Genomic DNA, 24814 nt, shown 5'->3' on the forward strand with positions numbered 1-24814 from the left:
TCCAGAAACTGTCAACAATCTGGCTTCCATAACCTCGCTGGCTACCAGGTTGCAGGTGGTTTAATATTGTAAACAAGCTGACGGGCAGGCACCCAGGGTTATGTTATTGATCAAACATGATCATGATATCCCTGGCCTCTTTGCTTACATTGAACCAATGCAGGGGAAATGTCCATTGTGGTGAGCGTCCATCGGAATGGATCATCTTAGCAGATTATCGTGTTATTATATTTGCTGGGCGGCATTCATCATGATTGATCTACATTGCTGGATGATGTGATTGATGATGGATTTATACCACAGGACGTTTTTTTCTTTTTTTTTTTAAAGGACTGTCACAGTGCCTGTATGTTTTAATGTTTTTTTTTTTATTTTTTATTATTTTGTGAATAAGTATACAGGGGATTTTGCATACTTTTAATGGGTGTCATGACAAAAGAGGTTGAGAAATGCCATTCTACACAGGCTTGCTGGGTAGAAGAAGAGTTAAGCCTAGTACACACGCAACGATTATCGGCCGACCGATCGTCCGTCTTTTGTCCAGAGTGGTGTTTTGTTGGTTGGAATGTGCCTAGACTGCACACGAATTTTCTCGCCAGAAAAAATTCTACTTCAGAAGTGATGTCATGTGTTGGTTTGCTTTCTTTGTTCTTTCTTCTCTGAGCATGCCCAGACTTGCTCATTAGATTTTTCCCTGTCGAAATCTGTACTGACTGCACGAAAATCGGCCGTGTTTTGACGGCGGACAAAAATTTTATAGCCTGCACACCAGATTTTTTTTGGTCGAAAAGTCGGAGTCGGTTGTCGGAAGCATCATATTAACAAGCCGAAAATCGGCACATCGGTCGTTGGACGAAAATTCCCTGCCGAATTTTGATGCGTGTGTACGAGGCTTTATACTGGGCTGGCCTGCAACTGTTTTATTTGCCTGTATCCAATCTCATTGTAGGCACCAGTATAACCCGCTAGTATCTGAAATCCTATGTGCCCAAACGGATGAGATTGAAAATAGTCTGCTTTGAGTCAAGTGCCTTCTCCATCACAAATGATTATCGGCTTTATTTATGGTGGAATAATGTATCAGGTGAAAGAGATTCCAGCGGAAACTTGTGAGTGTATAGCGATAAGGACATACTGCCTGGAGCAGCTTTATAAATAGCAACTATAATTGGACCCCTCTATACTTGGGGGCCCTTGTGCTTGAGCGTGGTTAAGACACATAAACAATATAAATGAAGAGACATGATAGGTCAGAACTTGGTTCTTTTTTTATAGTGCAAAATTGGCTTTATACAGGGTTGTCCCTCCTCAAGCTACTTGTCCAATAAGATTCCCTCAGTGCAGAGAGGGCTGTGCCTTAGTGACGGAGTTCTTCATATTTCCAGAATCCAGACAAGCCAAATCTAGTTCAGAGACCATGGTGTCCATCATCCCGGAATCACGAAGACGGGGTCACTGAGAGGCCGATGTGGGCAGTTTCCTCTCAATCATCCGTCTAGTTATAGGGTCTGAGTCTCGGCCACTGTATGATCCTGGAAGAGACAGAAGATGGAATCATTTCACCAATTGAGGAAAATATTCCAATGTACACTACTCAATCATTGCAGCAGAAAATTATCTTCCAGAGCTCACAAATCACAGGTGACCCTTTGCTTAGGTTCAGGAGGTGTAGCACAGACAGCTGCCCCTCTGATCTGATCAGGTTCTTGAGGAGTTGTACTGGCAGATGCTTCTCTGATCTAGTTTGGGTGGAGATAAAGGTGTATCTAGAGGTTTGTGTGGAGATAAGGGTAGGTGTAGAACACACAGGTGTCCCTCTGATCTGGTTTGGGTGGAGATAAGGGTGGGTGTAGAACACACAGGTGCCCCTCTGATCTGGTTTGTGTGGAGATAAGGGTGTATGTAGAACACACAGGTGCCCCTCCTCTGATCTGGTTTGGGTGGAGATAAGGGTGGGTGTAGAACACACAGGTGTCCCTCTGATCTGGTTTGTGTGGAGATAAGGGTGGGTGTAGAACACACAGGTGCCCCTCTGATCTGGTTTGGGTGGAGATGAGGGTAGGTGTAGAACACACAGGTGCCCCTCTGATCTGGTTTGGGTGGAGATAAAGGTGTATGTAGAACACACAGGTGTCCCTCTGATCTGGTTTGTGTGGAGATAAGGGTGGGTGTAGAACACACAGGTGCCCCTCTGATCTGGTTTGGGTGGAGATAAGGGTGGGTGTAGAACACACAGGTGCCCCTCTGATCTGGTTTGGGTGGAGATAAGGGTAGGTGTAGAACATCAGGTGCCCCTCTGATCTGATTTGGGTGGAGATAAGGGTAGGTGTAGAACATCAGGTGCCCCTCTGATCTGGTTTGGGTGGAGATAAGGGTAGGTGTAGAACACACAGGTGCTCCTCTGATCTGCTTTGGGTGGAGATGAGGGTAGGTGTAGAACACACAGGTGCCCCTCTGATCTGGTTTGTGTGGAGATGAGGGTGGGTGTAGAACACACAGGTGCTCCTCTGATCTGGTTTGTGTGGAGATAAGGGTGGGTGTAGAACACACAGGTGCCCCTCTGATCTGGTTTTGGTGGAGATGAGGGTAGATGTAGAACACACAGTTGCCCCTCTGATCTGGTTTGGGTGGAGATAAGGGTGGGTGTAGAACACACAGGTGCCCCTCTGATCTGGTTTGGGTGGAGATAAAGGTGGGTGTAGAACACACAGGTGCCCCTCTGATCTGGTTTGGGTGGAGATAAAGGTGTATGTAGAACACACAGGTGCCCCTCTGATCTGGTTTGGGTGGAGGTAAGGGTGGGTGTAGAACACACAGGTGCCCCTCTGATCTGGTTTGGGTGGAGGTAAGGGTGGGTGTAGAACACACAGGTGCCCCTCTGATCTGGTTTGGGTGGAGGTAAGGGTGGGTGTAGAACACACAGGTGCCCCTCTGATCTGGTTTGTGTGGAGATAAGGGTAGGTGTAGAACACACAGGTGCCCCTCTGATCTGGTTTGTGTGGAGATAAGGGTGGGTGTAGAACACACAGGTGCTCCCCTGATCTGGTTTGTGTGGAGATAAGGGTGGGTGTAGAACACACAGGTGCCCCTCTGATCTGGTTTGGGTGGAGATAAGGGTGGGTGTAGAACACACAGGTGCCCCTCTGATCTGGTTTGGGTGGAGATAAGGGTAGGTGTAGAACATCAGGTGCCCCTCTGATCTGGTTTGGGTGGAGATGAGGGTAGGTGTAGAACACACAGGTGCCCCTCTGATCTGGTTTGGGTGGAGATAAGGGTAGATGTAGAACACACAGGTGCTCCCCTGATCTGGTTTGGGTGGAGATGAGGGTAGGTGTAGAACACACAGGTGTCCCTCTGATCTGGTTTGGGTGGAGATAAGGGTGGGTGTAGAACACACAGGTGCCCCTCTGATCTGGTTTGGGTGGAGATAAGGGTAGGTGTAGAACACACAGGTGCTCCTCTGATCTGCTTTGGGTGGAGATGAGGGTAGGTGTAGAACACACAGGTGCCCCTCTGATCTGGTTTGTGTGGAGATAAGGGTGGGTGTAGAACACACAGGTGCTCCCCTGATCTGGTTTGGGTGGAGATAAGGGTGGGTGTAGAACACACAGGTGCCCCTCTGATCTGGTTTGGGTGGAGATAAGGGTAGGTGTAGAACATCAGGTGCCCCTCTGATCTGGTTTGGGTGGAGATAAGGGTAGGTGTAGAACATCAGGTGCCCCTCTGATCTGGTTTGGGTGGAGATAAGGGTAGGTGTAGAACACACAGGTGCTCCTCTGATCTGGTTTGTGTGGAGATAAGGGTGGGTGTAGAACACACAGGTGCTCCCCTGATCTGGTTTGGGTGGAGATAAGGGTGGGTGTAGAACACACAGGTGCCCCTCTGATCTGGTTTGTGTGGAGATAAGGGTAGGTGTAGAACACACAGGTGCCCCTCTGATCTGGTTTGGGTGGAGATAAGGGTAGGTGTAGAACATCAGGTGCCCCTCTGATCTGGTTTGGGTGGAGATAAGGGTAGGTGTAGAACATCAGGTGCCCCTCTGATCTGGTTTGGGTGGAGATAAGGGTAGGTGTAGAACATACAGGTGCTCCTCTGATCTGCTTTGGGTGGAGATGAGGGTAGGTGTAGAACACACAGGTGCTCCTCTGATCTGCTTTGGGTGGAGATGAGGGTAGGTGTAGAACACACAGGTGCTCCCCTGATCTGGTTTGTGTGGAGATAAGGGTAGGTGTAGAACACACAGGTGCTCCTCTGATCTGGTTTGTGTGGAGATAAGGGTAGGTGTAGAACACACAGGTGCTCCTCTGATCTGGTTTGGGTGGAGATGAGGGTAGATGTAGAACACACAGGTGCCCCTCTGATCTGGTTTGGGTGGAGGTAAGGGTGGGTGTAGCACACAGGTGCCCCTCTGATCTGGTTTGGGGCAGAGAGAAAGGCAGGTATATTACTGACAGGCAGGGCTGCCGCTAGAAATCCTGGGGCCCCATACAGCCTACCTGACAGGGCCCCCCCCCCCCTCCACCGAAAATATCAAAATGATATTATCACCCCCTCCCCTAATCTCTCTTCCTAGCAGAAATCCCTCCCAATCACCCCTCACAGCGCAACCCCCCAAATCCCTCCACAAATTCACAACCTGCAGGGGTCAGGAATACGTTCAGGAGAATGCTATATACAGAATGCAGGGTTCTGGAGTGCATTATGCACAGGGTTCAGGAGAGTACTAGATAGGGAGTAGTGTCTTACTAAGCTGACCAAGATTTCCCATATATGCAAATGTTAGACAGGGAGCAGTGCCATACCAAGTTGACCAAGATTCTCCGTTGAGGCCAATGTTAAAAATTGGGAATAGTGCCATACCAAGCTGTCCATAGTAGCAAATGTACGTAAATGCCTCTGTATTGCACCTCTTCCTAGCTGCTACAACCTCTGCAACACACACACCTCTCCTCTGCCTTTATCTCCCCCAAAGGTCCCCCATCTTCCACATGATTACCTTTCTAAAATACCTTTCTGTTGCTGGCTGCCATATCTTCCTTCTCCTTCTTCCCTATGCATGTGTTGCTTGACACAGGGGGCAGGTCTGAGTAGCAGTCCCGCCCATTACTGACATCACAGCATGAATTTGACAGGTGCAGTCTCACATTTTGGCTGCATAGTGCACACCCAGCTGGTTTGTTAGCCAATCCCTGGCTGCTCTAAATGTTCCCACTGCTGCAGGTCCTTCTGAGCTAGAAGGTAACATTTATCCCCAGAATTATGCCAGACAAAACCTCTGTACAGCAGGACAGTCCTGCCCAGGTTGGGAGGTACGCTGTCATCCTACCGATCTTCCTGCTGTCCGGGCCCCCCTATGTGTGGGGGCCCCATACATGAGTACTGGCTGTACCCCCCTGATGGCGGCCCTGCTGACAGGTGACTTGGGATATCCCAAGCAGCCATGAATATTACGTCCTCTGTGTCCTGTGATTTAGAAATGAGGATTATTGGTTTACCTGTAAACTCCATTTCTTGGAGTCTGTCACAGAACACAGAAATCCTTCCCCTCTTTGTGTTCCTCACTGCTTGTTTCAAAACTAAGGCTTAGCTAAGCTGGATGAGGTTATGCCTGGGACAAGATTCCTGCCTTTTTTTAGCCAATGTGAAACACCTGAAAGTGGCAGCATAACCCAAGTAGCCATGAATAAGAAGATGGTCTGTGTCCTGTGATGTATTCCTAAAAAAGGATTTTACAGGTAAACCAAAAATACTAATACATGACATTATTTTTTTTTCCCCCACCCTTTTCCTTCCCACTGAGATGTCCAGCCACATTCAGGAACTTACTGTTACTGCAGGAAGACTCGCCGTTGGTTTGGCCACTAGTAATATGATGCCAGTACGCACTGCGAGGCAGCATGGAAGTGCTGGGGCAAGGCTGCGACAGGCTCTCGTTCTCCTTGTTGAGTCGCTAGATGGAGATAAATAATCAGGTAAGATGAGGGATCAGTGAAGGGGTAGGGTGGTCATCTTTTGGTAGAACCTACAGTTCTACTAAGTATTTACTCAGCCACCAATTGTGCAAGTTCTCCCACTTAAAAAGATGAGAGAGGCCTGTAATTTTCATCATAGGTATACTTCAACTATGATGCCCCGTACACACGTGCAGATTATCTGAAGACTTTTGTCTGCAGACTTACCAAAACCATATAATATGAGGTCAAACCTAAACACTTTCAATTTGTATGCAATCCGGCAGGCCCTTGCACTACATAGTTGTAGGTAAATCTGAAGACAAAAGTCTGCAGATAATCTGCACGTGTGTACGGGGCATGAGAGACAGAATGGGGGGAAAGAATCCAGGAAATCACATTGCAGGATTTCTAATGAATTCATTGGTAAATTCCTCTGTAAAATAAGTATTTGGTCACCTAAAAACAAGCAAGATTTCTGGCTCTCACAGACCTGTAACTTCTTTAACCACTTAAGCCCCGGAGGATTTGGCTGCTAAAAGACCAGGGGGTATTTTGCGATTCGGCACTGCGTGACTTTAACGGACAATTGCGCGGTCGTGCGACGCTGTACCTAAACTAATTTGACGTCCTTTTTTTCCCACAAACAGAGCTTTCTTTTGGTGGTATTTGATCACCTGTGCGATTTTTTGATCATGCGCTATAAACAAAAAAATAGCGTAAATTTTGCAAAAATAACAATATTTTTCACATTTTTTTATATGAAATTCCCCCCAAAAAAAATGTAAAAATCAAAATTTTTTAACATTTTCGGCCAATTTGTTTTATGCTACATATGTTTGGTAAAAAAAATTGCAAAAAGCATATTTTTATTGGTTTGCGCAAAAGTTATCGCGTTTACTAACAAAGGGAAAGATTTTTGTCATTTTTGTTGTTTTTTTTTTTAACGCGTAATGGCGGCGATCTGCGATTTTTTTTGCGGTACTGCGACATTGCGGCGGACAGATCAGACCCTTGACTGACATTTTTGACACTTTTGGGGTTACCAGTGGCATTTCTACAGTAATTAGTGCTATACATATGCACTGTTACTGTAAAAATACACTGGTAGTGAAGGGGTTAACTTTATTTGAGAGGGAGGGGCTGTGTGTGTCCCTAGGGGCGTGATTCTTACTGTGATTGGCTGTGGCTTGAGCTGAAGGAACACTGATCAACGGTCCTACATTGTAGAACCGTGTGATCAGTGTTTCTACACAGGGGAGAATGACAGGTGGCTTGTTTACACAAGCCGCCTGACTTTCTCCCTCTCCCCCGATGATCGCCGAGTGACCGGCAGGCACACGCGCGGGAGGGTCCGTGACCACGCGGGAGCGGGCGCGCACACGCTCCCCAGAGCCTCACAGGCTAGCGACGTAGACCTACGTCACTCTGCCTGTGAGGGGCTGACTGCCGCAGTAAATATACTGTGAGCAGTCGGCAAGCGGTTAAGAGGCTCTTCTGTCCTCCACTCGTTACCTATATTAATGGCACCTGTTTGAACTTGTTATCAGTATAAAAGACACCTGTTCATAACCCCAGTCACACTCCAAACTCCACTTTGGCCATAACCAAAGAGCTATCGAAGTCCCCCTGGGCGTACGTACAATTGTAGCTTCTGCCTGTTGGGGTGGCCGGCCTCCTGGGTTGTTCCTCTCTGCCCCTGTATGCCGGCCGTATAGTAGATGCCGGTGGGGATCGGGGTCACCCAGGGGGCTTGGCGCCCTACAGATTTCTACGGTTATCCTATGTATTATCTTTAACTTCATGTTCTTATGTCCTCATGGTTTATTTTTTCTGTTCAGTTCTTTCTGTGTTCACTCACTGATGTTTGGACGTATATCATTGCTCTTGTCGATTTTGTATGCCTTTTCCTTCTTAATAAAAATTGAATTTACAAAAGATCTGTCGAAGGATACCAGAAACAAAATTGTAGACCTGCACCAGGCTGGGAAGACTGAATCTGCAATAGGCAAGCAGCTTGGTGTGAAGAAATCAACTGTGGGAGCAATTATTAGAAAATGGAAGACATACAAGACCACTGATAATCTCCCCAATCTGGGGCTCCAAGCAAGATCTCACCCCGTGGGGTCAAAATAATCACAAGAACGGTGGGCAAAAATCCCAGAACCACACGGGGGGACCTAGTGAATGACCTGCAGAGAGCTGGGACCAAAGTAACACAGGCTACCTTCAGTAACACACTATGCCGCCAGAGACTCAAATCCTGCAGTGCCAGACGTGTCCCCCTGCTTAAGCCAGTACATGTCCGGGCCCATCTGAAGTTTGCTAGAGAGCATTTGGATGATCCAGAAGAGGATTGGGAGAATGTCATATGGTCAGATGAAACCAAAGTAGAACTTTTTGGTAAAACCTCAAATCGTTGTGTTTGCAGGAGAAAGAATGCTGAGTTGCATTCAAAGAACACCATACCTACTGTGAAGCATGGGGGTGGAAGCATCATGCTTTGGGGCTGTTTTTCTGCAAAGGGACCAGGACGTCTGATCTGTGCAAAGGTAAGAATGAATGGGGCCATGTATTGTGAGATTTTGAGTGAAAACCTCCTTCCATCAGCAAGGGCATTGAAGATGAAACGTAACTGGGTCTTTCAGCATGACAATGATCCCAAACACACAGTGGTGGGATTCAGCCGGTTCGCACCGGTTCCATAGAACCGGTTGCTAACTTTCTGCAAGTTCGCAGAACCGGCTGATCCCTCTGCGTGTCTAAGGACGCGCAGTACAATTGAATGTCCCGTGCAGCCGCAGACGTGGCGGCCGGGGAGCATTGAAAGGGGGGCATGCTGGTCACTGTGCATTGAAAGGGGGCACGCTGGTCACTGTGCATTGAAAGGGGGCACGCTGGTCATTCTGCATTAAAAGGGGGCACGCTGGTCATTCTGCTGGGAAAGTCGGAACTGGTTACTAAAATTTTCGAATACCACCACTGCAAACACACCACCCGGGCAACAAAGGAGTGGCTTCGTAAGAAGCATTTCAAGGTCCTGGAGTGGCCTAGCCAGTCTCCAGATCTCAACCTCATAGAAAACCTTTAGAGGGAGATGGAAGTCCATGTTGCCCAGCGACAGCCCCAAAACATCACTGCTCTAGAGGAAATCTGCATGGAGGAATGGGCCAAAACACTGTGAAGACTTACAGAAAACGTTTGACCTCTGTCATTGCCAACAAAGGGTATATAACAAAGTATTGAGATTAACTTTTGTTATTGACCAAATACTTATTTTCCACCATAATTTGCAAATAAAGTCTTTAACCACTTAAGCCCCGGAAGATCTTACCCCCTTCCTGACCAGGGGGTTTTTTGCGATTTTTTACTGCGTGATTTTAACGGACTATTGTGCGGTCGTGCGACGCTGTACCTAAACGAATTTCACGTCCTTTTTTTCCCACTAACAGAGCTTTCTTTTGGTGGTATTTGATCACCTGTGCGATTTTTTGATATAAACAAAAAAAGAGCGTAAATTTTGCAAAAATAACAATATTTTTCACATTTTTTTATATGAAATTCCCCAAAAAAAATGTAAAAATCAAAATTTTTTAACATTTTCGGCCAATTTGTTTTATGCTATATATGTTTGGTAAACAAAAATTGCAAAAAGCGTATTTTGATTGGTTTGCGCAAAAGTTATCGCGTTTACTAACAAAGGGAAAGATTTTTGTCATTTTCGGTGTTTTTTTTTTTAACGAGTAATGGCGGCGATCTGCGATTTTTTTTGCAGGACTGCGACATTGCGGCGGACAGATCGGACCCTTGACTGACATTTTTGACACTTTTGGGGTTACCAGTGACATTACTGCAGTAATCAGTGCTATACATATGCACTGTTACTGTAAAAATGACACTGGCAGGGAAGGGGTTAACTGTATTGGAGAGGGAGGGGTTAAGTGTGTCCTAGGGGCGTGTTTCTAACTGTGATGGGACATGTCTACTATTGTAAAAACAGAGATCAACGGTTCTACATGGTAGAACCGTCTGATCTCCATTTTTATACAGGGGAGAATGACAGGCAGCTTGTTTATATAAGCCGTCTGCCTTTCTCCCGCTCTACCGACGATCGTAGTGTGACCGGCGGACATCGGGTCCGCTGGTCACACGCACGGACTCCTCAGTGAACGAGCCGGGGCGGGCGCGCGCCCGCTATTGGCTCACAAACCTGTCACAGGCTAGTGACGTATATATACGTCACTTTGCCTGGCCGGGGCTGACCGCCGCAGTATATCTACTTGCGGCGGTAGGCAAGCGGTTCAAAATCAGACAATGTGATTTTCTGGATTTCTTTTCTCATTTTGTCTCTCATAGTTGTAGTATACCTATGATGAAAATTACAGGCCTCTCTCATCTTTTTAAGTGGGAGAACTTGCACAATTGGTGGCTGACTAAATACTTTTTTGCCCAACTGTATATAATTGGGGATCAGTGTAGGGGTAGGATTTTCCTCTTCCAGAAGGAGATATATAATATGGGATTAGTGGAGGAGTAGGATCATCATCTTCTAGAAGGAGATATATAAATCGGTAGAGGAATAAACCTGTCATCTTCTAAGAAGAAATATACAGTATTAGGCAGGAATTGAGGAAGGGTAGGACCATCATTTGCTAGGAGGAGATATATATTTAGGGATCAGTGGAGGGGTAGGATCATAATCTTCTAGGTGATACATAATCAAGGTTGGGGCAGGACATGTTCCAGGAGCAGATATGTAATGAAGGATGATGAGGTACGAGGCTTGTTACAGTGAAGATGTGTGTTCTCGATGGGCAATAGGATGCTCTTTTCTCCTCACTGTCCACTAGGAGTTGGCACTCCATCTCCAGGAGATTTATAATCGAGAGAGGGATAGGAATGAGTCGGGATGATGTGGTTGATAATGCCGAATAAACTATATGCAGGGATTAGTGGGACTCACCCGGGAGTTCTTCTCCATCTCTAGAAGGAGACTCTTGTGTTGCTCGGCTAATGTCAGCACAGCGCTGTGAACGCGCTCGTAGATCTGCTGTCCCTCTGCAGTCTGGAAGGTGTAGAGCCCTTCACTAATCCCGCACACCCTGAAACACAAAGGTCCAAATTGTATGGACATAATGCTACACCAACATGGTTGCCACCTTGCACCTTATCCACATGAAGGCTCATCCACTGAAGCAAGGCACATTATTTGCTATTTGTCCATTTTTACAATTTAACATTTTTTTTAGTTATCTGACAATTTGTAGACATTGAGGAGGTTACTGTATACAATACCCACCTTCTCCAGCCCATCCTGGCCCTAGTTCTGCAGTTGTACATAGGCATTCAGAACCTGCATCTACTTCAAATTGCAGTGTTCACAGCCAGAGATCTTCCAGCTACTCTGGTAACTTTCTTGCATAAGGGTGCACCCCGGCTTCCCAAAGTTGGGGCTGTTTGTTCTTCGGGCTGGTCCCTGAGCAATATATCTTCCTGGTGTTTGGGGGCTCAGGCCACCCTGTGTAGCTATCAGGCTAAACCCCTGATTCTAGCATCTTGTTCAGCTACTCCTCATCAATCTTCTGATATGGCCGCTCCCAATGGAGTGACTGACTAGATCTGCTTTGAGTTCCCAACACTCTGGGATCTCTGATTCCTACCTAAACAGTAACTTACCTTCAGAAGTGGTACTGATTTTGGATTTGCACTCCTCTTTATAGGGGAGTTTTTTAACCTTGGGTACTGTTAATCCCTTTATGGTATTTGATACCCCTCAGTAATATCCCTGCTGTGAGGGATCTCCTGACCTACAAGGTCAATAGGAGTTAGCTCAGGCTGTTCTTTTTTTCTGGTGAGGTTCTTTCCATTGAGAATCAAGCAGAAGTACCTGCACTAAGCACTAGACCATGGGTGTCCATCCTGTGGCCCTCCAGCTGTTGCGGAACTACAAGTCCCATGAGGCATTGCAAGGCTGACAGTTGCAAGCATGACTCCCAAAGACAGAGGCATGATGGGATTTGTAGTTCTGCAACAGCTGGGGGGCCGCAGGTTGGACACCCGTGCACTAGACCTTAGTCCCACCCTTGTATCTTCTCCTGGCATCCATAACATTCATGAGACCCTCATTAAGGAGGGTCTTTTTTCTGAACTCTTGCAGTCCAGTTTCTTCTGATAGACCTTATACCTGCAGGCCTTTTTTGGAGATGGAATCCCTAGGGTATAATGCTGGAAATGTGTTCACCATAATGCAAGGTGGCTTGACCTAAGCCCTTATTAAGAGGTTCCCTTCTTCCTATGGACCTTTGCCTTCCTCCTTACCTTCCCCTTTGGGGCTGGTAGGTTATCTAGGGAGTGTCCTCTTACCTTGGTCTCCCCTTCACTTGTGGGCTCCCAGCCATCTTTAGCTTGCTTTTCAGTGCATGGGTATCTGGGCCCAGGTAGAGCCATCCAGAAAGTTCCTTTGGACCAAAAATTCCCAGTGCTACATTTTATTATCTAGCTGTGGATGGAGAGATAACTTCTCTTCACCCTGGAAAGGCTTCTTTGTCTGGTGTGTCTCCACAACTGGGTTTTCCATCTGGCTCACCAGAACAGACATTTCCTGAGTGCTGCAGGACTTCCCCTATGAGGAGATTTGGAACTCTCCCTGTGATGAATTAAGTGGTCTGGTCCCTATGCCAGGCGGTGCTAAGTGTGTATACCAAAAAAGAAAAGAGTGATGCTAAGCACCCTGCTCCTGCGCTCAAAGCCAGGTCCTCAGGCTGTTTCAATCTAGGAACCTACACTTGGCATCCCGTATGGCTAAGCCTTGCTGCCCTTTACGACCGGGGTGGTCAAAGACACTGTAAAACAAACACAAAAAAAAAAGGGCTCTGAAGAAGCGGCAAGGCCTCGAAACGCGTCAGCCTTCCGTTTATATGAGACATCGGACTCTTCTATTTTGATGCTGTTCGTTGGAATCTATATGCTGATCTACCACGCATGTTTGTGAGTAGTTGATTTTAAACTATTGTTATTAAAAAGCTTTCTGAGGATAATGCGCTAGGCTGGTGCTAAGTGTGTTCCTATTGACCACACTGGGTCTGCTGGTGACAAGGCTTTGCCTTTTGGATCTCCTCAGATGGAGCCACCACATCGAGGTGTGTGAATTCAGCACCTGTGTGCCCCTCTTTTCCTGATTGATAGGAGGTATTCATTACTGAATGGCCCATCACTGCACTGGACTGTCAGCAGGAGGAACATGCAAGGAATCATTCTGCAAGTATCCCTTATGAGGGATACTATGAGGCCAGAGGCCTTAAGACCTGATCACCAGAAATTTGGTCCCATTTGTCTGTGGCTGTTTTGCAGCCTCCTGAGGAAGTCCCTTCTGATACTTTCTTTGTTCGTATTGCCAATCAGACACATGCTTCCTAAAGTGGATCTGAGTTTCCTGACCCTAGCTCCTTGGCAGAGAATGTGGCATAGGTGCGGAACAAGGTGATTCCTAGAATAACTAGGAATACCTGGCTGCAAAAATAGTCAAGTAGGTACGCAGTATTATCTGTGCACTTCTAGATGTTGGGTGGAAAGATATCCTTCAGGTATGGTGTTTCTGCACCAGTTGGGTTGTCAGGTACTCTCAGTCTTGCCTGTCCCCCTTTTTCTTTTTTTATAATGTTCCCCCTTGCTTGCTCCTCTTTGATTTCAAGATGACTTCAGGACTGGTTTCCTTAGGGGGAAGGGGTCATTGGTCTGTCCATCAGGATGTCATGTTGTGAGGGCTTTTCCAACTTTGCTATCGTGCTGCACAATTGGTTGTCTGTCCAGACAGCCCCTATCTCATCATGGAACTTTTCCTTCACCTATGGCTTGGCCATTTCTCTCAATTTGACCAGCTTTTTTTTTTTTTCTTTTTCTTTTTTTCTTTTTCATTATTTGATCTTCGAATATTCCCTATACAGACTTGTTTTTTCCTGGGCCAAGCAATTTTTTTTCATCCCTTGACCTTATCAATTAATGGTCTATTTTACTTCTGTTTTGGTAGTGTGTTTTTTATCACGCTTTTTGATAAACTGTTGGTTGGCTCGCCAGTTCTCACTGGCAGGGGCTCCTTGGCAGTGGTTTTCTTTGGCTTGCTCTGGAACATCAGGATGATCCTCTGTCCTCCCTTTGGTCATAGCAGTTCCTCCATCTTGCATTGGGCTTCTCATTTGTTCCTGATTTGGACGTCGGTTCCTGCAGATATATCTGCCATGCAGATGGTCCCCTGATTCTAACTGGACCTATCAGTGGCTGCTGCCCACCCTTCAGCTGAACTGCTTTTTGGACTTAACAACTATGGAAATTTTGGTGTCCCCCACTGGATGACACATACATTTTAATTTTGGTAGTCTTTTTCTGGAAGTCTATTGAGGGGCACAGGTCCAACCCCTATGTTTACTTTCTCAAAAAACGGAGGCACTTTGGGCAGAGGAAGGGCTATATGAGGTCTGGCATGCAAATTATTCAGTTTACCATCATCCCAACCTCCTGTAGGCAGCAATATATTCCAACTATCTTGAACTCTCTATCTTCCAGTACAATGTTTTTATGGTAAGCACAAAAATCGTATTCTATTCCTGGCTGCTCTGAGGACTTTGTGACTTCCTCCTGACCTCTGCTGGTGTGATGGCCAATGTATTGACACTATCTCTTCTGTATCCCAAAATACAAGGCTATGAGACTGCTTGAGGACAGATTAAGCCCCATTGTGACTTTCTTACCGTTCTGCCTCAAAAGTGAAGCGCGTGGAGTCGTTGCCATATCGTCGCAGGGCGCAGAGTGGCCATGACAGCAGCTTAGTGCGTGGGTTGTGTGCGTCCCAGAGGTAGATGTTTTCTTCTGTGATTTGCAGCTTGCATTCTCCATACACGTCCAAATTAGAAGAAGGCAGAAGGAAGACACTGAAACGCTCTGTAAAAAAAATGGGAATTTGGTTTACCTGTTAAATCCTTTTCATGGACTATATCCTAGGTCAAAGGTTATCCTCATATCCATTATGATAGTGATGTTCCAAAGCACGGAATATGAGGGGAGGACAACAGAGCAACAGGCCCCAAACAACTAAACCAGAACAGAAAAGAACCTCACACAGAAGCCTGCAAGGCTCACTAACCAAAAGGTAGCAACATCAGAAGGACATCACTTAAGCTACTAGCAAAAAACTAAAGTCTTGCCTGGGAGGGGTTATGCCTGGGAGGGGATTCCTGTCTTTTTTTTTTTGCCAGTGTTCATTCCCCCTGAAAGTGGTAGCCTAACCTGATCATAATGGATATGAAAATGCTCTGGGTCCTGGGATGTGCGCTAAAGAAGCAATGACATTACAGGTTGACAGGTCTAGGCTGGCCAGAAATCAGTCCAGTCCCACCAAGATTATACAAATTAGATGTAGGACAATTATAAACCATGTAACAAGGCTCAAGATCACAACTAATTGCAACCTAAGCGTTTTACAAGAAAACATTTTGGCTCAGTTCTCATGTATGCGAATTGGATGCGTTTTGAACCACATCCAATTTGCATGATGTGAAATAACACTGATTTCCATTAAAGCTGTTCACATATATGTGTTGCATCCGCAGTGCGAATTTAAAAAGAGTCCTGTGCGTTTTCTGAGCACTGCGGTGCGGTTCAGGTGCAAATTACTGGCTCATTGAGCTCTACGGGAACACTTCTGAATCGCACGTGTGCAGAATTCAGTTCAGGATTTCAATATGGATTGCTCTCCTACTACAGGAGTAGACACCCTTCATATACCATATATACTGATATCTCAGCTGTAACAAAAATCTATCCCGAGTCTTGCAAATTTGCATCAGAACTGCATCAAAAACCCACCTAAACTGCTGAACAAATGCTTTTTTTTTTATTGGGAGTGAAAATAGACATACAATTTGCACCAGACATGTGTGAACCCAGCCTTATCGTTCTGATTGAATGTGGAAGTGACTGAGCAAATCTTACACAAATGTCCACAACGATTCCATACCACAGGGCTCAAAATTTCAAGTCATGAGCTACTAGCCAGGCCTTTAGAGTTACTCGCCACTTGTTGCCCCACCCAAACCCTACCCTGCTCCGCCCCTAAACACGCCCTCATAAAATATCTCATAAAATTACACTGTTAAATGTTTTATTCAGAATTAAGTTACAAAAAAATATTGACAACATTATTAACCACAGCGTGCCCCCTTAAATGCAGAGGGACCACAGCGTGCCCCCTTCGATGCAGAGTGACCACAGCGTGCCCCCTTCAATGCAGAGGGACCACAGCGTGCCCCCTTCGATGCAGAGTGACCACAGCGTGCCCCCTTCAATGCAGAGTGACCACAGCGTGCCCCCTTCAATGCAGAGTGACTACAGCGTGCCCCCTTAAATGCAGAGTGACCACAACGTGCCCCCTTTCAATGCAGACTGACGACAGCATGCCCCCTTAAATGCAGAGTGACCACAGCGTGCAGAGAGACCAGTGCACTTACCTGATGCAGCGGCGGCTTCTCCTCAATCCTCCATGTCTCCCTCCTCCTCCTTGGCCAATGGCAATTGTTCGCCTTTCGGCCAATCAGGAAACGGGTCTCCGACCCGCTTCCTGATTGGCCAGGAGGAGGATCAGGAGGAGCATCCATGTGACAATAGCGAATATTCATTCGCTATTGCCACACAATGGGTGGGCTCAGGGCGCACTGCTCTGCACCCTGGGTCCACCCTTTTCTGAAGCCAACGCACCGGCCGCCACTGATGCTCGCGCTGCGAGCCTGTGAGGGGCGGGACATTCAGGAGGCGGAGAGGGGCGGTCCCAGGTGCAGGAGGTGGAGAGGAGCTGTACGAAAGAATGCAGGCTGCGCTGTGAATGGCGGCGGCGGCAGGCACTAATACATTCCCCATACAGCACAACCCTTACTCGCCATCCTCATCATTCCACCCGCAAAATGCGAGCAGGCGAGTGGAATTTTTGAGGGCTGCCATACTGCCTGTCTTTCGAAAACATTAACAATACCCAGGCAGGAAATATTTGCTGTTTTATCGGTTGTATTAGATTGCTTTAGGACAAGCCAGCCAGCCGCACAATTGTTGGATCATTTGGGCAATGGCCAGGCCTTTACCAGTCCCCTACCTGTCTGTTCACTCTGCACTCCCGGTGTGAGGAGGTCTGGTTCTCCCAGGTTATACTCATTGACTCTGGACCCCAAACATTCCATGGACAGCACCTTGTACCACTCCTCCGCCTCCAGTTCTGGAAAATAAAAAAAGAAGAGTAAATCCTATAATGCATTGCATAGACTCCAACATTGTCCTCCCCAAAATAACTATCATCCCCAGCAGGCCTATTGTAACATCATCCTCAACAGGTGTACCATCATCACTGATAGTTCTACTGCACCATCATCCTCAACACGTCTACGGCAACATCATCCCACAAGCCATGCTGCACCAATATCGCCAACAGGTCTGCCATATCATCGCCGTTATCGCCATTAACACTAACACACCATTACCTCTAGCCAATCACGTAAGAGAGCTCTACCACACCATCACCCCCAATAATGCTACCACACCAACACTATGACAGCTCTATCACTCCATCATTCTTGATAAATCTACCGCATTGTCACCCAAGATAGCTATACCGCACTGTCATCTCCAAAAGCTCACCTGCAGCATCATCCCAGATGGCACGATTGCAAGGCAACATTAATAAACCTACCGCATTGTTACCTCCAAGAAGTCTCCAGCACTGTTACCCAAGAAGTCTCCAGCACCTCAACCCCTTACCCAAGATAGCTCTACCACACCATCATTCCCACATAACTCTACTGCACTGTCATCCCCAATATAACTACTGCACTGTCACCCCAATAATGCTACCACACTGTCAGCCCTGATAGTTCTATAGCACTGATATCCCCCATAGCTCTACCAGTACCATCTCAAGACTACCACACTCTAATCCCTGTAAATTCTATCACAGTTATACCCAATAATGCTACCACACCATCATCCCTTATAGCTGATGTAACTACAGCACCATCATCCTTGATAACTCTACCACACTGTCACTCCCCCCCTCAATAATGCACTGTGTCACCTCAGTTACCTACCACACTACTGCAGCCCATTGACACCGTCATTGACTGACACCGGTGGTTGGGTGTCTCCAGTGGATCTCCAGCTCACCTGAGTCGCAGGTAAAGGTTCGGGCTAAGTCATCGCAGAATATAATGGCCACTGCTTGCCTCTTAGTCTCCTTTGGCAGTCGCATAATACACTTCACATTACTGATCTCCGTCACCTGCAGAGAGAGGCATGGGGGAGAGGGGGCGCCACATTACATAGAATATACGGACATAACGAGTTTCTACACTCGTTAGACAGTGCTTGCCTTTGTCCTGTGATCAAGAAGCTCCTTGTGAAGCCTCCCTTTGAGATGGAAAAGCAGCATTTGAACCCAGTAAAAACGAAAAGCTTGTATACCAATTTAGAACCAACTACACCAGTGGAGTGCCCCCACAACTTCTCAACACCTTCTCAGCTTTCTTCATGTGCTACTGCCTTCCAGCTGGTGTCCCCGGGTGCTACGTGTCCCTCTGGGGCTGTCTAGCCTCAAAAAACATAAAAGACCAACCAAGCTGATTTGGCGGCATTCTGAGCAAGACGCCATCTTGGGGGAATGATATTTATGGTGTCATCACAGCGTCTATACCAGGGCCATATGGCGGGATTGTACAGTCAGATGTACAGAGAGGTGCGATAGGCTGGAGTGACTCCTTAGCGCTGCGCCCCTTTAATGACATCCCTCACCTTTGGTGATGTACGCATGACGACCGACCGCTCGTCCGGATACTTCTCCAACCTCCAGGGCCCCTTACTAGAAGATTTCCTTAACACCAACCAACAGCGGCGATATATCTGCAGAGGAAAGGTCAGAGGTGAATGGGGTGAATGAAGACCTACAACTTAGGGGGAGGGTGTAAAGGGCGGCAAACAGGTGCACAGTACAGTGGGTAGGGGTGGTGTTCAGGTGCTCAGTATTGAGTTGGAGTGCGAGTACTCAGTATAGGGAGGGGGGAATGAGTGGAGTGGGGGTGCTCAATAATGGGGAGGGGGGGAATAGGTGGAGTAGAGGTGATCAGTGTGGGGGTGCTCAGTAATAGGAGGATGGGTAGAGTGGGGTACTCAGAAGGAGGGGAACGGGAGCAGTGGGGGTGCTTTGTAATTTAAGGATAGAAGGAGTGGGGGTGCTCAGTATAGGGAAGGGGGAGGTGCTCAGTAATGGGGGGAATGAGTGGAGTGGGGATGTTCAGTAAAGGTAGGGATGCTTAATAATGTGGAGATGGGTGGAGTGAGGGCCTAGTGTAGGGAGTGGGGAATGGGTGGAGTGGGGGTGCTCAATATAGGGGGAAATAGGTGCTCTGAAATGGGTGAATGGGTAGAGTGGGGTGTACAGTATAGGGTGGAAATAGATGGAGTAGAGGGGTTCAGTAATCGTCGATGGGCGAAGTGGGGGTGTTCAGTATTGGGGGGGGGGGATGGGTGGAGTAGAGGTACTTTGTAATCGGGTGATGGGTGGCATGGAATCGCTCAGTATAAGGAGGGGGATGGGTGGTGTGAGGATGCTCAGTAATGGGGGATGGGTGGAGTGGCGGTGCTCAGTATATGGAAGAGGGTGGGAAGGCAGTGCTCAGTACTTGGGGAATGGATGGAGTAGGGGTGCTAAGTAAAGGTGGGAGGTATGGGTGGAGTGGGGGTTCAGTAATGGGGAGATGGGTGGATTGGGAGTACTCAGTATAAGGGGGAAGACCTACAGCTTAGGGGGTAGGTGTAAAGGGTGAAGAGCTTGAGGGTTTACAACATAGGGGTAGGGGTGATGTTAAGGTGCTCAATATTGAGTTGGAGCTATGGTGCTGAGGTAATGAGGGGGATGGGTGGAGTGAAGGTGGTCAGTATAGGGGGGGATGGGTGGAGTGGGGTGCTCAGTATTGGGGAGATGGATGAAGTGCTGGCTCTCAGTAATGGGGGAATGGGTGGAGTGGGGTTCAGTAATGGGGAGATGGGTGGAGTGGTGGTACTCATTATAAGGGGAGGGGGGGTGGAGTAGGGGTGCTCAGTAATGGGGGGGTGGAGTGGGGTGCTCAGTATAGGGAGGAGGAAATTAGTGGAATAGGGCTGCTCAGTCATGGTGGGATGGGTGGAGTGGGGGGCTTAATATAAGGGGGGGGGGAGGATAGATGCAGTGTAAGTGCTCAGTAATGAGGATACAGGTGGAGTGGGGTGCTCAGTATGGGGGAGGAATGGGTGGAGTGGGGGTGCTCAGTAATTGGTGGATGAGTGGCATGGAGAAGCTCAGAAACGGAAGGGGAATAGGTGAAGTGCAGGTTCTCAGTATTGGGGTGATGGGTGGAGTAAAGGTGGTCAATATAGGGGAGGGGAGGTGGGTGGAGTTGGGGTACTCAGTAATGAGGAGATGGGTAATGTAGGGGTGCTCAGTAATTGAAAGATGGGTGGAGTGGAGGTATTCAGTAATGGGGGAGGGGATAGGTGGAGTGGGGTTACCCAGTAGAGTGGAGAGAATGGGTGCAATGGGGGTGCTCAGTATTTGGGGGATTGGTGAAGTGAGGTTACTCATTAAAGGTGGGGGTATGTGTTGACTGGTGGTGCTCAGTATAGGGAAGAATAAGTGGGTGAAATGGGGGTGCTCAGTATAGGGGGGGGGGCGTGGAACGGGTTGAGGGGTCAGCTCAATCATGGTGGGATGGGTGCCCAATATAGGGGGAATAGGTGTAGTGGGGGTGCTCAGTAATGGAGGAATAGGTGATGTGGGGTGCTCGATATAGATGGGGGATAGGTGGACTGGGGGTGCTCAGAATGGTGCGGGAATGGGTGGAGCAAGGGTGCTCAGAATTGGAATGGATGGAGTCAGGGTGCTCAGTAATGATTGGATGGGTGGAGTGGTGGGTGATTCAGAATGGGAGGGAAAATGGGTGGAGTTGGGGTGTTCAGTAGAAGAGGGGGAATGGGTGCAATGGGGGTGCTCAATATCAGGAGGGATGAGTGGAGTCTGGGTGCTCAATATTGGTGGGGGGAGTGGAATGGGGGTGCTCAGTATGGGGGGCTACTCAGTATAACGAGGGGTGGGAGTGAGTGTGCTCACTAACGAAATGGGATGGGTGGAGTGGGGGTGCTCAGTAATGGGAGGATGGGTGGAGTGGGATGCTCAGAATGGGGGGGGGGAGTGGAATGAGTGAAGTGGGGGTGCTCAGTAATAGGGGGATAGATGGAGTGGGGTGCTTAGCAATAGGGGGATGGGTGGAGTGGGGATGCTCAGTAATGGGAGGGATGGGTGGAGGAGGGATGGGCGAAGTAGGGGTGCTCAGTATGGGAGGGGGTGGAGTGGGGGTGCTCAGTAATTGGGGGGTAGGCAGAGTGGGGGTGCTCAGTTTGTGGGTGTGGAATAGGTGTAGTGGGGGTGCTCAGTAATGAGGGGAAGGGTGGAATGGGATGCTCAGTATGGGGGGTGGAATGGGTGAAGTGGGGGTGCTCAGTATTAGGCGGGGATAGGTGAAGTTGGGGTGCTTAATATAGGGGGGACTGCTCAGTATAAGGAAGGAGGGGAGATAAGTGGAGTGAGGGTGCTCAGTAATGGGAGGAATGGGTGGAGTAGGGATGCTCAGTAATGAGAGGAATGGGTGGATTAGGGGTGCTCAGTAATGGGGGGTTGGGTGAAGTTAGGTGCTCAGTATGTAGATGGGTGGAGTAATGGGGTTATGGGTGAAGTGGGGTGCTTAGTATATGGGGGAGATGGGTGGAGTGGGGTGCTTAGAATGGGGGGAGGGGTGGAGTCGGGGTGCTCAGTATGAGGGGAATGGGTGGAGTTGGGATGCTCAGTAATAGGGGGATGGGTGGAGTGGGGGTGCTCAGTATGAGGGGAATGGGTGGAGTTGGGATGCTCAGTAATAGGGGGATGGGTGGAGTGGGGGTGCTCAGTAATAGTGGGATGGGTGGAGTGGTGAACTCAGTATGGGGGAGACTGGTGGAGTTGGGGTGCTCAGTAATGGGGGATGGGTGGAGTGGGGATGCTCAGGAATGGGGGGAAGGGTGGAGTGGGGGTGCTCAGTAATAGGGGGATGGGTGAAGTGGGGTGCTCAATATGGGGGGAATGAGTGGAGTGGGAGTGCTCAGTATGAGGGGAATGGGTGGAGTTGGGATGCTCAGTAATAGGGGGATGGGTGGAGTGAGCGTGCTCAGTATGGGGGGGGGGGTTGAATGAAGTGGGGATGCTCAGTAATAGAGGGATGTGTGGAGTGAGGGTGATCAATAATGGAGGGAATGAGTGGAATGGTGGTGCTCACTATGGGGGGGAATGGGTGTTGGGGTGCTCAGTATGGGGGGGGGGGGTTGAATGAAGTGTGGGTGCTCAGCAGTAGAGGGATAGGTGAAGTTGGAGCCCTCAGTATTAGGGAGATGGGTGGTGTGGAAGTGCTCAGTATGGGAGGGTTGAATGAATTGGGGGTGCTCTGTAGCAGAGGAATAGGTGGAGTGGAGATACTCAGTAATAGAGGAATGGGTGGAGTGGGGGTGCTCAGTGATGGGGGGATGGAGGGAATGGGGTGCTCAGAATGGGGGGGGGCAGTGGGGGTGCTCAGTAAAGAGGGGATGGGTGGAGTGGGGATGCTCAGTAATAGGGGGGTGGTTGGAGTGGGGGTGCTCAGTATTAGAGGGATAGTTGGAATAGGGGTGCTCAGTATGGGGGGGGGGGGTTGAATGACGTGGGGGTGCTCAGTATGAGTGGAATGGGTGGAGTTGGGATGCTCAGTAATAGGGGGATGGGTGGTGTGGGGGTGCTCAGTATGGGAGGAATGGGTGGAGTGGGGTGCTCAGTAATGGAGCGATGGGTGAAGTGGCAAGCTCAGTATGGGAAGGGTTGGGGGAATTAGTGGTGTTGGGGTGCTCAATAATTAAGGGATGGGTGGAGTGGGGTGCTCAATATGGGGAGGGTTGGGAGAATTAGTGGAGTGGGGGTGCTCAGTAATGGAGGGATGGGTGGAGTGGGGTGCTCAGTAATGGGGGGATGGGTGGAGTGGGGTGCTTAGTATGGGGAACGTGGGCTGAATTAGTGGAGTGGGGGTGCTCACTAATAGAGGGATGGGTGGAGTGGGGTGATCAGTATGGGGAGGGTGGGGGGAATTAGTGGTGTTGGGGTGCTCAGTAAGTGGGGGGATGGGAGGTGTTGGGGTGCTCAGTGTAGGGGGAAGGATGGGTGGTGTAATGGGGGGTAATGAGACGTTCGGTGGGTGCAGTCCTCTCCCGGGGGGCCCCCCTCACCCCCAGTTTCCGGCTCTTCATCCTCACGTATCCTTGGCGGACGATGTCGGTGGTATTGGAGGCCATGACTCCTCATCTCCGCCCGGCTCCGGTCTGTCACTGCCTGCCCCCCCTCCGACTCACAGTGGGCTCTTCCACCGAGAGCGGAGACAGGGGGAGAGAGGAGCGAACCAATGCGAGGAGAGGGGGAGAGGAGGGGGAGCCTGTCAGCGGACTGCCGCAACTCCACCGATACATGTGGATCGTTTTATACATCCCATAATTTTCATAGAGATTTTAATATGCATCGTATAATACAAACAGATCATTACATACATAATTTAAGGCAACAAAAATCGTTATATAGGTAATCTAATATACATAGAGATCAATATATACCCCATATACTATACATATAGAAGGAAATCGTTATATACATCATATACTGCACATAGAGATTGTTCTATACATCATATAATATACACAGCGATGAGACATAGAGATCATTGTATACATCATATAATATTCATAGTTGGTAGGGTTGAATAAAGACATGGATCCATCCTGAGTGTCATTACCATTCTCCATATATTTTACCTTTTATATAAATCCCCTTTAATGCAATCTAATAATCTGCTGCTCTCTCTTGCAGCAGTTTGGCATTGCATGTTATTGCTGAGACTGTCATCTGCTAGGACCCCCCAGATCCTTTTCCATCTCTGACTCCCCCAGAGGTTCTCCCGCCTAGCAACTAACTTGCATTCATATTGTTAGCTCCCATGTGCATTACTTTACATTTTCATACATTGAACCTCATGTGCCATATACACTAAATTGGTAAAAGTATTGGGACGCCTGCCTTTACACGCACATGAACTTTAATGGCATCCCAGTCTTAGTCCGTAGGGTTCAATATTGAGTTGGCCCACCCTTTGCAGCTATAACAGCTTCAACTCATCTGGGAAGGCTGTCCACAAGGTTTAGGAGTGTCTATGGGAATGTTTGACCATTCTTCCAGAAGCGCATTTCTGAGGTCAGGCACTGATGTTGGACAAGAAGGCCTTGCTTGGAGTCTCCACTCTTATTCATCTCAAAGGTGTTCTATCAGGTTGCGGTCAGGGCTCTGTGCAGGCCAGTCAAGTTCCTCCACCCCAAACTCGCTCATCCTTGTCTTTATGGACCTTGTTTTGTGCACTGGTCCAAATCATTTGGTGGAGGGCGGATTATGGTGTGGGGTTGTTTTTCAGGGTTTGGGCTTGGCCCCTTTGTTCCAGTGAAGGAAACTCTTAAGCATATCAAGACATTTTGGAAAATTTCATGCTCCCAATTTTGTGGGAACAGTCTGGGGATGGCCCAACATTCCCATAGACACACTCCTAAACCTTGTGGACAGCCTTCCCAGAAGAGTTGAAGCTGTTATAGCTGCAAAGCGTGGGCCAACTCAATATTGAACCCTACGGACTAAGACTGGGATACCATTAAAGTTCATGCGAGTTTAAAGACAGGTTTCCCAATACATTGGACAATATAGTGTAAGGCCTCTT

The 24814-nt window shown here is 48.2% G+C and overlaps 1 protein-coding gene across 1 annotated transcript; it reads right to left on the reverse strand.

Annotated features, from left to right (window-relative positions):
• Positions 1-1044: 1044 nt before the first annotated feature.
• DOK4 (docking protein 4) lies at positions 1045-23460 on the reverse strand. Its single transcript, XM_082269747.1, has 8 exons — positions 23292-23460; positions 18771-18878; positions 18147-18261; positions 17086-17205; positions 14696-14885; positions 10915-11053; positions 5827-5950; positions 1045-1532 (listed from the first exon to the last, which is right to left on the reverse strand). Exons 1-8 carry the CDS (start codon positions 23355-23357, stop codon positions 1453-1455), a joined length of 942 nt encoding a protein of 313 aa, XP_082125873.1. The 5' UTR covers positions 23358-23460; the 3' UTR covers positions 1045-1452.
• Between the last annotated feature and the right edge of the window lie 1354 nt (positions 23461-24814).

The sequence above is a fragment of the Pelophylax lessonae genome (assembly GCF_965119305.1).
Source record: "Pelophylax lessonae genome assembly, chromosome: 10".
Classification (NCBI taxonomy): domain Eukaryota; kingdom Metazoa; phylum Chordata; class Amphibia; order Anura; family Ranidae; genus Pelophylax; species Pelophylax lessonae.

Bases quoted from the DNA above. Each gene is read 5' to 3' on its own strand.
- DOK4 (XM_082269747.1), bottom strand. From the start codon at position 23,357: ATGGCCTCCAATACCACCGACATCGTCCGCCAAGGATACGTGAGGATG. The intron at 18,262-18,770 runs GTGAGGGATGTC...CTCTCTCTGCAG, and splicing joins TCATGCGTACATCACCAAAG to GTGACGGAGATCAGTAATGT. The intron at 1,533-5,826 runs GTAAGTTCCTGA...TGTCTCTTCCAG, and splicing joins CGAGTCTTCCTGCAGTAACA to GATCATACAGTGGCCGAGAC.